General features: G+C 39.8%; 2 protein-coding genes across 2 annotated transcripts; both read right to left on the reverse strand.

Annotated features, from left to right (window-relative positions):
• Positions 1–744: 744 nt before the first annotated feature.
• Positions 745–4,551, reverse strand: cwc25 (CWC25 spliceosome associated protein homolog). Its single transcript, XM_061089263.1, has 9 exons — positions 4,413–4,551; positions 3,622–3,794; positions 3,288–3,524; positions 2,997–3,066; positions 2,670–2,824; positions 2,423–2,495; positions 2,119–2,321; positions 1,496–1,663; positions 745–1,357 (listed from the first exon to the last, which is right to left on the reverse strand). Exons 1-9 carry the CDS (start codon positions 4,428–4,430, stop codon positions 1,246–1,248), a joined length of 1,209 nt encoding a protein of 402 aa, XP_060945246.1. The 5' UTR covers positions 4,431–4,551; the 3' UTR covers positions 745–1,245.
• Positions 4,552–7,989: 3,438 nt separating this feature from the next.
• Positions 7,990–8,916, reverse strand: LOC132997655 (transcription factor Sp6-like). The gene has a single exon (XM_061067465.1). It carries the CDS (start codon positions 8,914–8,916, stop codon positions 7,990–7,992), a length of 927 nt encoding a protein of 308 aa, XP_060923448.1.
• Positions 8,917–16,269: the final 7,353 nt, after the last annotated feature.

Raw genomic sequence — 16,269 nt, forward strand, 5'->3', positions numbered from 1 at the left:
TACAATCCCTCTTATTGTTTTCATCATAACAACTAGTCTGTCAGAGCTGAGACCTGATGGTACACTAATGTTCCTGGTCTCTCTCTCCTCTCCCCTCTTCCCAGTTTTATCTGCCCTCCCCAACCGGTTGAGGAAGATGGTCACACACATTGAGCTACAATCCATGGAGGACCTCTCCACCCAGCGGTGTAGGAAGAAGGCCAAGCGGAAAATCAAAGACCCCTATCACCCCAGCCATAAACTGTTATGCCTGCTGCCATCTGGCCGACGGTACCGCAGCATCCAGGCCCGCACAACCAGGCTCAGACAGTTTCATCCCCCAGGCCATAATACTTTTAAACTCCTCCAATCTGCAATAATACCCCTAAACCAGCACCTTAGCATATATGCACTATTGTTTTTCTCTAGGTGTTTATATATATATATAACATTTAGACACATACATATATATATTTTATTGTTTTGATATTCTGTTTTTTTTGCTGTTATTTTCTGAGCATTGCTAGAAGAGAGCCTGTGACCAAAGCATTTCATTGCCAGCAACTAATTAGTGTTATTAATGTGCATATGACAATAAACTCTTTAATCGTGAATCTGGTTCTGCTAAAGATTTTATTTAGTGAGGAAAGTTTTACTCTTCACAGTCACCAAGTTTTCACTCTATGTGGGAACTCTTGGGTTTCTCTCTCATTTTTTAGGTCTTGACCTTCTGTGTAAAGTGCCTTCAGATAATGTATATCATGATTTGGTGGTATACAAATTACATTTTATTGAAGATTTGGTTTCAATATTCAGTTAATGCAAGCAGAATCAGACTGACATTTATGCTTAATAAACAAACCAACAATGGCATAGTGGAGATGTTTTGGGGATTCTAGTTGCTACTAACAGTAACACACCAAGTAACAATCATATATTACAAAAACATTTGAAATAAAATCAGGTCGAATTATACTGTAAAAATAAAAACCCTATATTCTGTACAGAGTTCTGAAAAGATGAAGCTTAAAAAGGACTTCCTAGAGTGTAACTAGAACAAATCAAGTATGAAATATAAATTATTTTACCACTGTGGATCTGCTTTTCATAATAAAAGTCAAGTGGTTCTCTGTTTGAACTCATGATAGACTCCCACCACACCATCTACCCTGAGTACATTAGATATACAGATAGAGGAGTGGGTGGTGTACTCTTGCCAGGTTTTTTTAGTCACTTCATACACAGTGTAGTAAATGTGTGGTGTCTTCATCTCTTCAGGAAGTTGCCCATGGAGGCTGGGGTCCTCTGAATGGAATGGATATTCCTCCTCACCCTGTCTTCTAAGGAAGAGCTGGCAGCACTTTCCAACTTCATGTCACTGCAACAGAACATGGTGAGGGTTATTGAGGGTAATGATTAAAATGCGCGACCAAGTAAAACATTACTAGTGGATTTCAAACAGAATAATAGAAATGACTCCAGAGACATCACACCGTCGTGGTGCTAAGAAACTTACTGGATGAAGCCAGCATGGCGCTCATGCTTGACGCTCTTCTCCAGCAGCCGTTCCTGCTCGTCTTGCTTCTCGTATCTCTTCAGATTATTCTCTCTGTCCTCATCCCTCTGCTTGGCCTCGCCCATCATCTCGCGCCTCTTTTGCTCTAGTTCTTCTGCAGAGAGCTTCCTAAATCAGATAGAATTTGTTTTTACTGGAACTGATTCAGCATGATTGATTAAGACAATGCCCTGGAAAACAGTATTTTCTCATATCCTTCACCCAAACATCATAGTCACAGTAAGTACAAATCAATACATGTGGAGGAATTTGGCTTTTGTCCCGGTGGCTTTGAGAAGCATTTGTACATTTCTAGAGCTTCGTTAATCCATGAGAACCAGAACCGCATTATAGGACAATCAATGCATGTAGTGGCACAAGCTCAAAAACTTGAAATCTACGTGCGCTTACAAAATTGAAATAATGTTCTAGCAAATAAGCAAAAAGTATCATAGCAAGCTTTAGATTGAATTCCAACATAATAATATCATAATGGCAATATGAACGGCACAGATCCATATACATGTAAAGATTTCAATCAAAACGATGCAGAATTCTGTTTCTGAAGCTCTGTGAACACATACTTCGACACATGGTTTGTCTGTCTGCGATAACTCTTTGTCTGTGGGATGGAAGCTTTGGGCTCCAACTTCCTGTCGCTTCTCTGGGAAGAAGAGGAGTGCGAGTGACTGTCCCTGGAGCTCCTGTGAGGGGATTGGGACCGGCTCCTGTCACGGCGCGAGTGATTGGAGGGAGCTGAGGACTGGTGATGTCTGCCAGCATGGAGCTGAGAGGAAAAAATATAATGTTAGGACTTATCAGGGTTCTGCTTGATTGAGAAATTAATTTTTTAAGTCTGTCTGCGATAACTCTCTTATCCTTACTGACCTGTAGACCGTAGCCTGGAGGAGGATTGGAACGATGCTTTGTGTTTGATGAAGAGTCGTCTCGTGCATGCGACCTAAAATACACAGACAATAATCAACACTATTGACTTAATTAAACGAAATGACTGAATCGTATGTGTTTATAGAAAACATGGTATTTTACATCATATGTTAAGCTGGTGGAGCACAGATTAATCCCATTACGCAGTAGATTTTCAAGTCATATCTTTAACAATCTCATTACAAACCTGTGTTTTTTCTCCTTCTCCTCATCAGAGCTTGAATTTGAACTCCTTCTCTTGTGCTTCTTCTCCTTTCTCCTCTCTTTGTCTCCTTTCTTCTCTTTTTTTTCCTTCTTCCTCTTCTTTTTCTTGTCTTTCTTGTCTTCCAGATTCTGACGTAACTGTGAGAGAACGGACAGCGATTTGAACTTAAAGAAATACTTAACATGCTCCAGCTCCTGATACAGAACTTATTTTTTATAACACAAGTGAAGAAAAGAACATTTGTCAAAAATAATAAAAATTTACAATCACAGAAATTCGTTTTAACTCATATTAAAATAGTAACTTTACCATTTCTTTGATCTTCCTCATCTTCACAGGATTAGTCAAGACCTCCCTTTTCTTCTCTTCTTCACGTTTCCTTCAGAACAAAAACAAACAAGGGCTAATTCAGAATCAGAATTATTTTTATTGCCACGTATATTTGCATATATTGGAAATTGCCATGGTGTGGTTGGTGCACTGTAAATAAAAACAAAATAACAACATATACAGTAAGACAATATATACAGTATATTCGATATACTCGTATATATTCAAAGCAGTGAAACATAATTTCAGCGGAAATTACGCTAAACTAACCTGATTTCAAAGAGGGGGTCTTCCCTGATCTTGGCAGCCAGGTCAAGGTTGGAGGCAGTGGTGGCCATGTTGAAGATGGACCCGGGGAGGAGGCCGGTCTCAGCTGATGGACCGCTCTCTGGCTCTTCGTATTGGTCGGTGACCTGCTTGTCGATGGAACGTCCCAGCAGATACTCATCTCTGGACACCTGGCCAGCAGGGCCCTGGTACATCCAGTCAAGGCGATCATCCTTCTTTCTGTCATCATACAATAAAAATAAAATATAATTTAGAGACTATTCTTCTGTCTCAACCACCCAAAGAATTGGCGTTGATAATATGACAGAGAACTTACTTGATGGCGCCACTGTTCTCTGCATATTTGGTCATTTCTTCTCGGGATCTTTCCTCTTTCAGCTCTTTCTGGAGCTCCTCCATCTTCTTGACTTCAGCATCATGCTTCTGCTCTGCTTTCCAAACACGCTCAATGTTTTTCATAGTCTGGGGATGCCAGCTCTTTTTCAGGTTCTGGCAGAGGACAAATGAAAACAGTTTGTTGTTGTGTCAGCAAATACAATCAGGTGCTACGTTTATTGTTACGGTAGTTTTGAATGGGTTTCACAAAATTAAACTGAAAGCACTTTAAGTGGCAGAATGGGATCTGAAATACCTCATTTAGTTACATTTTAATTTAGATTTTAATCAACATGACATCCCACCACGCTGGCATTCCCCTACTCATTGGCATATATGATTTAACCTAATGATAATAAGAACAATAGGGATTATTCGGAAACCATAACTGAAACTGAATATTTCAGAAGAAATCTCGACTTTAACAACCGACTTTCGACTCTAATGCTAACAGTCATGCTAATATTAAGCTAATGCAACCTAGGTTGGTTGTTGATGTTAGTAATAGCTATTAAAATATCTTATAATTCGAAGATTAAGAACATGAGTGTTACCGAAGTTAATTGTAGCTCGAAACAGCTCATTATATGTTTTAACATACGATGTAACTAGCGTAATGACCATTAATCAAACGAATATCTTTAAACATCCACATTCTAAATGGAGTTTGGTGTGATCGGTCTCTAAACGATGGAGAATTGTCCAATCGTGAATACAACATCTTGTACTTACCAGGTCGCCTCCCCCCATCTTGAAATAGTTGTCGTTTCAGTCCAAAAAGAAATGATACTGGTCAAATGTGTTGTTGATAAAAAGTGGAACAACGAAAGTTGAACGCGAGCTAAAAATCCAATCGCCAAGAGGTTAAAGAGTGACGTGTTTCCTGTTTGTCTAATTTTCTTCCGGTATCAGCTCAAGGTTCTCTCAGTCAGACGGTAAATGAAATGGACACAGTACGATATGTGCGCGGCTTTTGATGACATTTGCATAACAAATTATAATTGTTACAGTTGAGGTGTTTGAATCGTAAATGTGCTTTGGTCTCCTATGATCTAGCAGTTGGATTTTTTTGTCAGCGCGTTGGTCCAACGTTCTGCCTTTGAAGATGTTTAGGTCGGAGAAGAAGAAGATCCAGTAGATGGCGGTAATGCACTTTGACGTTGGTTGACACTCAATATAAACCGAACCAAGAAGAAGAGGTTCCTCACCCCTTAAAATAAAGATTTTTATTTTTTAAATGGACATACCTGATCCAACAACTCAGTTGTTTGTTACATCAGAGTAAAGTCAGGAAATTTAGGTAAAATGTGATGCAGGGGCAATATGTGTTTTAAATATAAAATACATTAATATATATAATATGCAGCTTCTTATCCCTTTTTATATGTTGTGAACCCACAGATCCATCTTATGATCCCTTGGGGTGTCCAGAACCCCAGAGAGGAAACCACCCATTCAACTAGACTGAAACCACATTTAAATCCAATAGATTTTGTATTTGTATCTGTACCAACTTGCACAACTCCCAAATATCCGTTTCCAAATCATTCCTGATTTTATTTATGAAGATACGTTTATTATTTTATGCGAAAGCAACTTAAATGTTGAAAAACACCCTCACAATATTAAACAATCTCTCCTGACCAATTCTACATCTTTCTGCCAAGTTTCCAGTAGTATTTCCATAATCCTGCCAACTAACAGAAATGTATGTATAACCTTTTTGTTGGAGGTAACAAAGCTACTACATTTATACAGTTAAGATAACTTTAGATGTAAGAGCACTATCTAATTGTACAGAAAATAATTTCTTTGTATTACCTACATCGCAATACTTGATTCATGATAAAATAATTAGAGACTCTAGAACATAAAAAATTACTACTGCTACTGATGATAATAATAATAGTAAAACTTACATCCTGTAGATAAAGGTTCAACACAGACACAGAATATAGTTTTTTTTATTTAATAAAGGACAATAATAGATTAAATACAAGTTATTACACCATGATGCTTAACTTAATAAAAGTTTTTGAACCTATTTTATAACAGTTTCCACAACTAAGGCATTTACTACAGCAACCAATTCGAAAAAGGTGGTACATTTTGTTCTACTGAACATAATAAAAGAAAATATCACGAGCCTTTCTATAATCACATCAACAAACATAATAATAATAGTCAATATGAAATAAATGACTAATGGTTAAGCACTATCTTCCTCATCTTATCATCTATACATAAATACAGCAACCATGAGCCTCCAATAATGCAGGCTCGCTAATGTAGAAATCTCAGCCTAATGTGTGTAATGGTTTGCATACTTCCTAATAGTGTCTTAAAATGTAAAGCTGCTCTCACTGCTTGCTACAGAGCTACTGATCATACAGGACTGATTATGAGGGTTAACTATCCAGAAAAAATAAGCCTACCTAAACAATTTCTGCTGCGTGGGTCGTTCAAATTCCTTATATTTCATACTCGACTGACAACAGCACAGTCTCTCTCTGCATGTTGATCGAATAAATGGTTTGTCATATTGCAACAAAGCATCTTGTCAAATGATTTGTGTTGTGATGAGCATGAAAAACCTGCAGCTTCAGACGGACCAACATCTGTTAATAAAATGTGTCGAGAGATTGGGACTATAGCTTGATCCGACATGCAAATGATTATGAAGGTGATGATGTTTGGGGAAACTGTGTACAGTCACTGATTGAGGTGCACAGGGATAGTATTGGAAGTGGTTTGCTTCCTTGAGGTCAGGTCCTTTAGATTTTCGATATCAAAAATATTATCCATTCTCTTTGCCACACAACATTGACACATTATCACCACATGAAACTGTAATGGCGAACAGTTGCCAAAATGGCACATGCAACAGAAACAGAGCAACCACAGTACTGATATAGAGCTTTGGTTTTGTTCTTCTGCTCTTTAGCTGATGTACAGTCTACTCCATCCCTTCCACCACCTTGTCTGTCTGCCTTTTTGGCCGCTGGCTGTTGGTGGCTTCACCAGTTGCTTGCTGCTGAAGACAGGGTCGATGAGAGCAGTGTGACTGAACCGGCAACAGAAAGGTTGTGGCTGCTCAAATATGATAAAAGTGCCACTCAGAGGAACTGCCGTCAGATGATAATCTATTAGTTTGTCACTATGATCAACACCTTTCACATTACACAGTCATTTGATCCTTTTGTTTAACAATATATTAATAAGTGCAGCTTTAAACCTTGGGACTGCATTGGCCACTGGATGAAGGTACGTTCCCGTACCCATGATGTAATGAAGTTCTGCTTTGTGCTGGAAGTTTCATTCATCACCAGCAGCTTGTTGTGTTGACAGGGTGGATCTGTGGAATTGTGTTTATATCAGCATGTCCCAACAGAAACAAGGATTCATTTACCCAGGCAGAATTTTCTCCCCATACCCAACTCCATCTTCTTGTTACCCAACGGCAGTGGAGGCGCCATCTCCAGCTGCTGGGACCACTTCTAAATTAGGATTTGTGAGATTATTTATTCCCACATCATGTATAATTCAGTGGTTTCTTTGCCTTGTTCTGTTCCATCTGGTAACCTGAATGTTTATCATATGATATATATTGTATTATATTATATATTATTATATTGTATTATATTATATTATATCAGGATCACATCACATTAGTTTTTATTGTGGACACTGTCGCAGCACAACATTGTTGTTTGTACTGTCCTTTTGTTTATGTACTATTTTAATTACTTAAATACCAGCATACACACACCCAGTTCAGTGGCATATACTGTTGAGTATGCAAATGCCAATTGACCTTTTTAAAATTAGAAAAAGCTGTTATTATAATCCAGTGTCTCATAACAAATTGCACAGTAGGCTGCACTCACATGGCGACAGTCTGAGACAAATAGAAAAATTGTCACTGTCTACTTTCTCTGTGATTGATTTCATTGTAAACAAGTTAACACGCCACCTTCAGTGGGACTGTAGCTCTAGCAGCAATGAAAGTCTAGCAACTAGTGGCAGCTTCTGCTCGGTTGCCTGCTCAGCCACTTTCCACCTGAAGTAAACAGAGCGGAAACTTTGATCCATGCCTTAAACTCATGCTTTCTCTGTGTGTTATAACGTTTAGGTACACTGAGATGGCCCAGTTGATAAATTCACGGGACCACAGACGTGTTATTCCTTCCAGCTTGCATTAGGAAAAGTCCAAACCTTTCTTCTTTTCTCTATTCTATTGTGAAACTATGACACCTCTTATGACAGACGTGTGACAGAACTGATGGGGAACCTTTGATATAAGATGAAGTTAGCTGGACTGCCCTGTCACACTAGAGACTGACTGATCTGTCTCACATTTCAGCTTCATCGGAGGCTCTGTGGTGTCGGACACGGACACGTTTGAGGATGACTGAGGGGGAGTGGATGCATCAAAGCCCTTCTCCATCCTGCCATCTCCGTTCACCCTCTCCTCCCCGTGTCCTGGCGGGGACTCGTGTGTGCGCATGTGCTTGGCCAGGTGGTCGTTGCGCATAAAGACTCTGGGGCATAATGCACAGCTGAACTTCTTGGCTCCCGTGTGCGTCTGCAGGTGGCGCTGGAGTTCATCAGAGCGTGTGAATCTCTTGCCACAGAAGAGCCAGTTGCAGACAAACGGCCGGTCTCCGCTGTGCCATCGTAGGTGCGCCTTCAAATGGGAGGTCTTAGCATAGGCTTTGCCACAGCCGGGGATGTGGCAGTTGTGCATGTGCTTCCTTCTGCTGTCATCAGTGCTCTGGCCCAGCTGCTCGGCATGGACGCAGTTAGGGCAACGACACTGGGCCTGGCCGGCGCCTCTGGAAGAGGAGCGGCGCTGGGGCTTGGGACGGGCAGAAACAGAGGTCTCTTGCGGATCCTCAAGAGAATATGGGTCTTGCTGCAGCATTTCAGAGGCCATTGGCTCCATCTTGAAGCCATCCTGGGGGTAGAGGTGAGGCGAGTGTGAGGCCGGAGCGTGTTGAGCTGAAGGCAGGTTGCACAGCTGTGGGTCAGAGCCATAGGGCCCTAAAGATGGCTGCAACCCCATGGAACTCCCTGGATTCACTGAAGACAAACCTACACCCTGGCCCGTCTGCAGGTCTATCCAGCTGCCTGGTTGGACGTCCCTGTGGAGGTCCCACCACGAGGGGATGTTCATGTCTTCTGAGCTGCCACTAGGTGGGGCTGTCCGTAACCAGGGCTCGTAAGGGTGGGCCATGTGAGCAGTTGGTGCAGGTGCAGGATTGTTGAAAGGGTCAGCCGCTCAAGTGTTGTATCTTTCTGGTATGGCTGAGAAGATTACCACATACTGGAACGGTAATGCATTGAAAACCCCTGAAGAAAGAAAGAACAGAGAAATAGTTAAGTCTTCAAATCTGTCGTTACAATTTGTCGATGACTTCACTGAGCCAAAAGCTGTAACTTTGAAGTCTTGAGGTCATTTTTCTCATTCTGACAGACTTTGAAGTCATGCAGCTTGTGGCCTAAATCCTCCTGTCTACAACATTTATATGGCCAACCCCGAGCACACCCCCTTCACAGCCACGGATACTGGCGTTCTCACGCTGCGTGGCCGAGGAGGCAGAAGAGAGGGGGAGACAGACGTGTCCAGGCAGAGGCCTGCCACATGCATCCGCTGCCAGGTACTTCCCATGGAGGACAGTCAAAGACAAGCGCAAAGAAAACAACATCATTGGCCCTGTGCAGAGGTAGTGGCAGTAGTGGGGGGAGATAAATGCTTGCTAGATCGGGGGGAGGGCCGAGTGAGAAGGGGAGTGTTGACAGGAGAGCAGTTTGGTGAAGGAAGAAGTTCCAGGGAGGTATGGCTGCAGGCCAAAGTCTATTTGTACGTCTCAGAGGTTTGTGAAGATGAAACCTGGCAGACAGGAGAACCAGTTTTTTTATGAATCACACATGATTTACAACAACAGCCCTCAAGCTAAAGCTACAAAAGGAGCCCCGTAAAATGCCCCGCCTCCTACACACTGGCAGCAGAATGCATCAGCAGTTGCAGACTGACGGCATTCATGAGAATGGGAGTCCAACAATAACACGCGAACAATTCCTTTATGTGTATAATTATGGGCACATGCTCTTAAACAGCATCCTGTCCCCAACACGCTCCAGGTATGTACAGTTGTACATATCTCAAAAGCGTCAGTAAGCCATCCCACGGAGGAGGAGGGGCTCTAATTTTTAAGGGTGACACAAAGCTTGTTAAAGCTCAACAAGTCTGTGGAAATTTCTGACAGAAGGTACCAGCCTAAAGGACTCGATTCCAAACATGTCCTAGCCCCAAACAATCTTGTTGACTTCCATCACACCCCCATCACATCTACAATTATCTTTACAGCAGGAAACACTAAAGTAGTCTGAAGCTTTAGAGACTGGTATCTTAGTCTCAAGATCAGTTGGTTTACTACTGCTACTACCATATCTCACCTTACAAACTACACAAGCTCAACTGGATGACAGACATCACGTCTGATATGCGGATCCATCCGAGGCATGTGGTTCATTTTACAGGTGCTGTCACTCTGACAGTGAGACACCCCCTGAGAAGATGTCAATTTGTTAATTCTGCTAAACCAAGAGGATTACACATCTTCACAACTTGAGTCAAAACCACTCAGAGACGCTTTCTGGTTACAATAAAATCGTAAAGCAATTAGCTTGAAATTCCTTAATGAAAGGTCTGCTGCTAAAGGCCAAGCTGATTTATTTCATGGCGGCCTGGAGCCATAAGTAGTGCTCTGTAATTTTTTGGGAATGCGACTCAGACGCACAGCAAAATGGTCCAACCCAACTCTGTTCTTACTTTAAACCCGTAAACAAACCTAGACAGCAGCAACCTCCTCTCTTTGCTTAAGTGCTGGGAGCGTTGTGAGCTCCGAAGGGAAACAGCTGGCATAGGGGGGCCCCCGGGGGGGACGGCAGCCTGGGAGGAGTAGGATGGTACAGAGCAATGACAGAGCTCTGGTCATAAAACCTGCCCGACCAAGACCCAGCACAGCCCCCGGTTAACAAGGCTGCCATCAGCGCAAAGAGGGAGCGATGAAGAAAGAACTCCATCTGTGATTTTTTTTAAATTTCAACACAGTTGCTCTCATGGATGTGATTTTCAAATATTTCCAAATTTGGAAACCTACTAATTAGGCTTTTCCAGAAGTGGCTCCCCTTGTCAGCCTTCTAAATTTGCTCTTTATTGTTTTAACATGAATTTATTTTTGAAGTCTGTTCCAGTAAAATCCTGCGTCCGTCCACCAAACGTCTCCTAGCCCACCTTATCTTATCACAGAGGTAGAATAACACAATGGGAACAGCAATGCTGACTGTCTGTGTTTGGACACTCCAAGCAGACTACTCTGAGTTAAATGGCATTTACAAGTAGTTTGTTTTAACTTGCTCCGAGTACAAGATGGGTGGAGCAGAACACAACGGTTGAGCAGGGGTCAGGTCAGTTGACAGAGGGACTGTGGACAAGTGAATTAACAAGGGGAATGAATCTGACTTTACAGTTATAACGTGCAGTGTTTGGATTTAAACTACAATGTCCCCTGCACACGATGCGGATGGTGACATACAGAGCAGGAGATGGAAGGTTTATCAGTGTCTCTGCACTTTAGTTAGACTATGATTGAGAGCAGAGTCAGTTTAGATATGGATGACAGCTTTACAGTGATTTAAGTGTGTCTGTCTGATGCTGATTTATACACAGTTGTGTAAAACTCGTCTTTGCAGCATATTTTACCACAATTTGTACAAGCTGCTGGTGTTTTCCCTTACAGCTACATTTAACATCATTTTTTATCCTTCTGTGGACAAAGTGCAAACAGATATCTATTTCACATGTGATTGACAAAGTGTTGTGAGTCGCCATTATCTGCTACTTAAAGTCTGAGTGCTGGCTCTGAAACTCAGACTTTTTTCATTGTAAAAATAACACAAAAAGCAGTTGCCATGTGAACACAATTCTATGTGCGTTATATGTTTCAGTATTTATGTCTTAATGCTCAGCAGGATTAAATATCAACGATACAGACAGGATTTATTCCACGATGAGATGGCAGTAAAAATATACACATATAATGTTAAATTTAACTAGTGTAGCTATCAATATGGTCAAGATACACATATACAATCATGGAAAGTTAAGTACTTTTGATTCCTAAGTACTTGCACTTTTGTGTATTTCCATTTTATGATATTTTTTGTATATGCTTTGAAGGCCATTCAATTTCTTAAAGTTTATTTTACACATAAATGCACATTTTATACATAGGAATTTCTTTAAAAATATTAAATTTGTTGTCGTCCAACATTATACAAAGTAATTAAAATCACTTCACCTTACCTCCAGACATTACAGCGTTAAAGTACCATCATTAATAATGATCCGATAATTTGATAATATAATAACACTCACTGCAGCCATTCCGCATAATGTTTAAAACTGTAACTACACTGTAAGTACTTTGAATATAGAACTTTAATATTTACAGTGTGGTATTGATACTTTTAATTAAAAGTAAATAGTTTCGATACTTCTTTATCACTGCATATATCTTAATAGTGGCTGCATTTGAAATACTTATCTATCAGCACAATCAAGCTGTTGAATGAAACCCTACCTAAAAATAAACAAATATTTAATTAAAAAAACTCCAAATTAAACACATTGAATAAATTTACATTATTAGACCCTATGTTGTGGACTTTTTATTTTCATTGAAAATCTTCCATTGAATTTACTTTCTACATTTGCCTTTTATTGTACAGTCTGGGAAATGCTAAATTCTTCCCAGGTTTTCTTATGAATCGGGTTTGTTGTGAGAATGAAATTCTACTTTTAATAACCAAAATGATTCTATAGCAGGAAAAACAAGATCACAATTTAAAATTCACAGAAACAAATGTGTAGACTTTCTCAACATCCGAGATTTGATTCTTTCATCTTAACAACCGTGATTCCCTCTCCGTTGTTGAACATTTCAAGCGACACGTTATTTAAACGTACAAAGACGTTAATAAATAAATTCTGAGTAAATAATATAGCAGGCGACATCCCATTGAAACTCACCCTTCCACACAGAAAGGTCAGTCTGCTCGAGTTTAGCTGCAGAAAATGGTCAGTTAAACATAATCCACACGTTGATGATTTGGTACCTGAAAAACCTGGACTCCATATTTATACATTCAACACATATTAGTAAAAATATCACAATAATTACACAAATTGAAATAAGGTACATTATTTCTTAGTCTGATTGCAGCTCTCAAGCACTCAAGTTTCTCAAGTTAAAGGGGTTTATAGTGTGTATGTTGAGTTTATTACATGATCTGTTTGTTTTAACACACAAATAACTTCATTTGATCTTCTTTAGTGAAGGGACTTTAACTTCTCTGTATCTGAATTCAAGCCCAAAGGATGTGGCTGCATCATAATGAACTATCGATGATATACTGCAATCTCTGGTAGTATGAATGAAGATCATTTGATTCATTACCCACATGTCCTAGTATAAACAGATGCGTAAGAGTGACAGGAGGTTACAGTGATAAAGATAATCAAACTCCTGAGTTACCTGTTGTCTCTTGGAGCTGCTAGTGCTGCTGCTGCTGTTATTTTCTTTTTGGAGGAACGTTGGAGCCCTGTGTGAAGAAACGCGGTCTCAGCTCAGCTCTGTCGCTTCTCCCCTGCGTAGAAACGTGCCCGGAGAGAAATAATATCCTCATCATATTTCAGCGGCTCCAGGTGAAGGACACTCGCAGGTAGACAGTGTTCTCTGCACTGACTCACGCTGGGATCACGTTCGACTCTTTGAGGCTCTCCAGGCTCCGCCCCCGGCTGCTCCGTGTGCTCCCCGGCTCGGGATGCGCCCTCGGCGGCTTCAGGTGAGGAAGTGGCTCCGTGGGAGACAACACAGGTGCCAATGAGTACAAACCTGAGGTACTGGTACTCGTACCTTTTATTCCACTGCAGTTCAGATAAGAGTATTGTGCTTTCTTTTGACTTCACTACCGTTATTTGATAAGCTATTTTCTTTACCACAGGGGGGACACTGGGGCCAGAGGTCAAATGGCATGGTCAATGACTGGATAATTTCTAAATAATAATTTCAATGAATAATCGCTTGATGCACCTTAATAATTAAATAATTCAATGACACCATATCTCTACCAAGATCTTTCATGCAACACGTAATGAGCTTATGCTATAAGACACCTATAGATAAAAGTCAACCAACAGTATAGCTACAGAAAGATCAGCTGCAAAACTGAAATGCTACTTAATGCATCAACAATAATATTCTCTTACAGGTACAATACTCACAGGATACATTTATTTATTTTACTCTATTGGCTACTTTTGGTTCTTTGAAGTAAATTTTCTTATAATCGCATAAAAACTTTTCTAAACATTTTATATTTTTACTCCAGTGGTTTGTAAACTTTGAACTTGCAGCTAGATTATACATAATCAATTTGAATTTAATTTACTCCTCCCATCTTCCAAACTAGAGCGTTGACAGGTGACCGATTTTGTTTGAAGTCTGAGAACAACTGCTTATCCGTAAAGTCTAAAAGTCCAAATCTTAAGAATTCAACAAAATTATAAGTGGGATAATGACATGCTGAGCTGAGGAACATCCAATTTGTATCAGCTGGGAAATTGACTAGTCGAAGACAGGGATTTATTCTGATGAAGATCAAACTTTATTTGATCAATATGTATAAATAGATTCAGAAAGTTTAACAAATATCAGTGATCACAGCATATGTGCAAGAGTTAGGGACCTTCAAATAATAGTTTGACTTGAAAATATGAAATCAGAGATCACATGCTAGCTTTTCATTGTACAAATCCCCCCCGCCCCCGAGAAAGAGAGTAAATGATTTCTGTCAAAATACAACGTCTGTATTTCCTTTTACGTGGTTGATATGAGTAGATGATATTCAGTTTGTACAATAAACTATACACATCATTTTAAACATCATATTTGCAGCAGCATTATTTCAAAACTACAGAGTATTTGTTACTTCACATAAATACAGCACATTATTTATTTGACATCAGGTAGAATGTACATAATAATGACTTATCAGTTTACACTTTATCGTTATATGGATGTATCATCTTTACATGTTGTACAGCACTGATGCAGTGACCGAGTCAGGGTGGTGACCACAGAGTGTTGAGACCTGGAAATCCTTTGATTGCAGACGCTCCTGAGAGGTGGTTTGACCCAGGCTACAACACATGCACAACACACACATCTGAATATCTTACTTGGCAAAAAATAAATAAGGAAAACAATCACTTCTGTGCGCACAAGTTCTGCGAATTAAATCATGTGGACCCTTCAAAGAAACAGATCACATAAGAATTAACTATTTTATATAAACTGTTGTATAATGTTTACGCCAAAAGTAGATTTATTTTCCTTGTGAATCTTGTAACATACCGCAGGTTATTTGTAAGTTACTTTGAATGTACATCACACGTTTAATAGTTTTTAACATCATCTTCCTTTGAGGGCTTGTTTTTTTTATTTTGTCTCCTCGCTGAGTTAATTCCTTTCCTGTCACGGCATGTTGGTGGAGCAGCTTCAAATCAACTGACAAACACAGACCACAGACAGGCCGGCGGGAAGTGACTTCCTACCCTCTCTGCTCTCTTTTTCTGAAGCAGCAAAAGAGAGCTCAGTTTAAACTGATTACATGACGGTCATATAAAAGAACCACTTGGCGATCTGCAACTACTGACAGAGGATTCAACATGCGCCTTGATAGCTTTATACACCCGATCATTTCATGAAAAGTTATCCTGCTTATCAGGAAACTTAATTTCTCTCTAGATTTTAGAGTTTAAAAAAACTTTAAGGTGTTTTGTGTGTAAATAGCTGCAAATAAAAGTCACACATAGCGAATTTAAATCTAATGAGATGAATTTGTTTCCAACACAGTATAGTTCAAATCAGTGTAATTAGTATAATATCTCAGTGCCTCATAACTCTTAGTATAATGTCTTTGTACACTTAGGGATCAGGCCGCTGAATTGAAGACCACACACCACGTCTAAATGGTGTTTACTGACGTCTTCAAATAGTCAAGCTTATTTCCTCATGAATACAATGCAGCACAATCAGAAAGAGACTGCTTCATAACATTTAATTGCGGCACAGTTTCAACCAGGGGCTTACAAATTCTCTTAATGATTTAAATGTGTTTAGATAGCTTGTTTGACCGCTTTTTATTTCTGTCACTGCTAACATTTTTTTTGTGGAAGAATTTTTGTTTTGTGTACATGAAAATGTTTTTGGTTCTTTAAAATCTTTCACAAGCAGGCTTTCCTACAGATATTTACTCTTAACATTGATTCAACCAAATCCCTGTGAATTTCAGTGAGGTCAAGTAAGTGATTGCTTTGTATGACTGCAGCACCTTTGACCTTTACTGTTTACACCTAATCTATCGACTTATTACAAGTTACTTTTCCATAGGTGTAGCTGATACATTTTCTATCATAATCATTCTGGAAGTAATTCATTATCAAGCAAATTGTCGAGAT

The sequence above is a fragment of the Limanda limanda genome, chromosome 2 (assembly GCF_963576545.1).
Source record: "Limanda limanda chromosome 2, fLimLim1.1, whole genome shotgun sequence".
NCBI lineage: Eukaryota > Metazoa > Chordata > Actinopteri > Pleuronectiformes > Pleuronectidae > Limanda > Limanda limanda.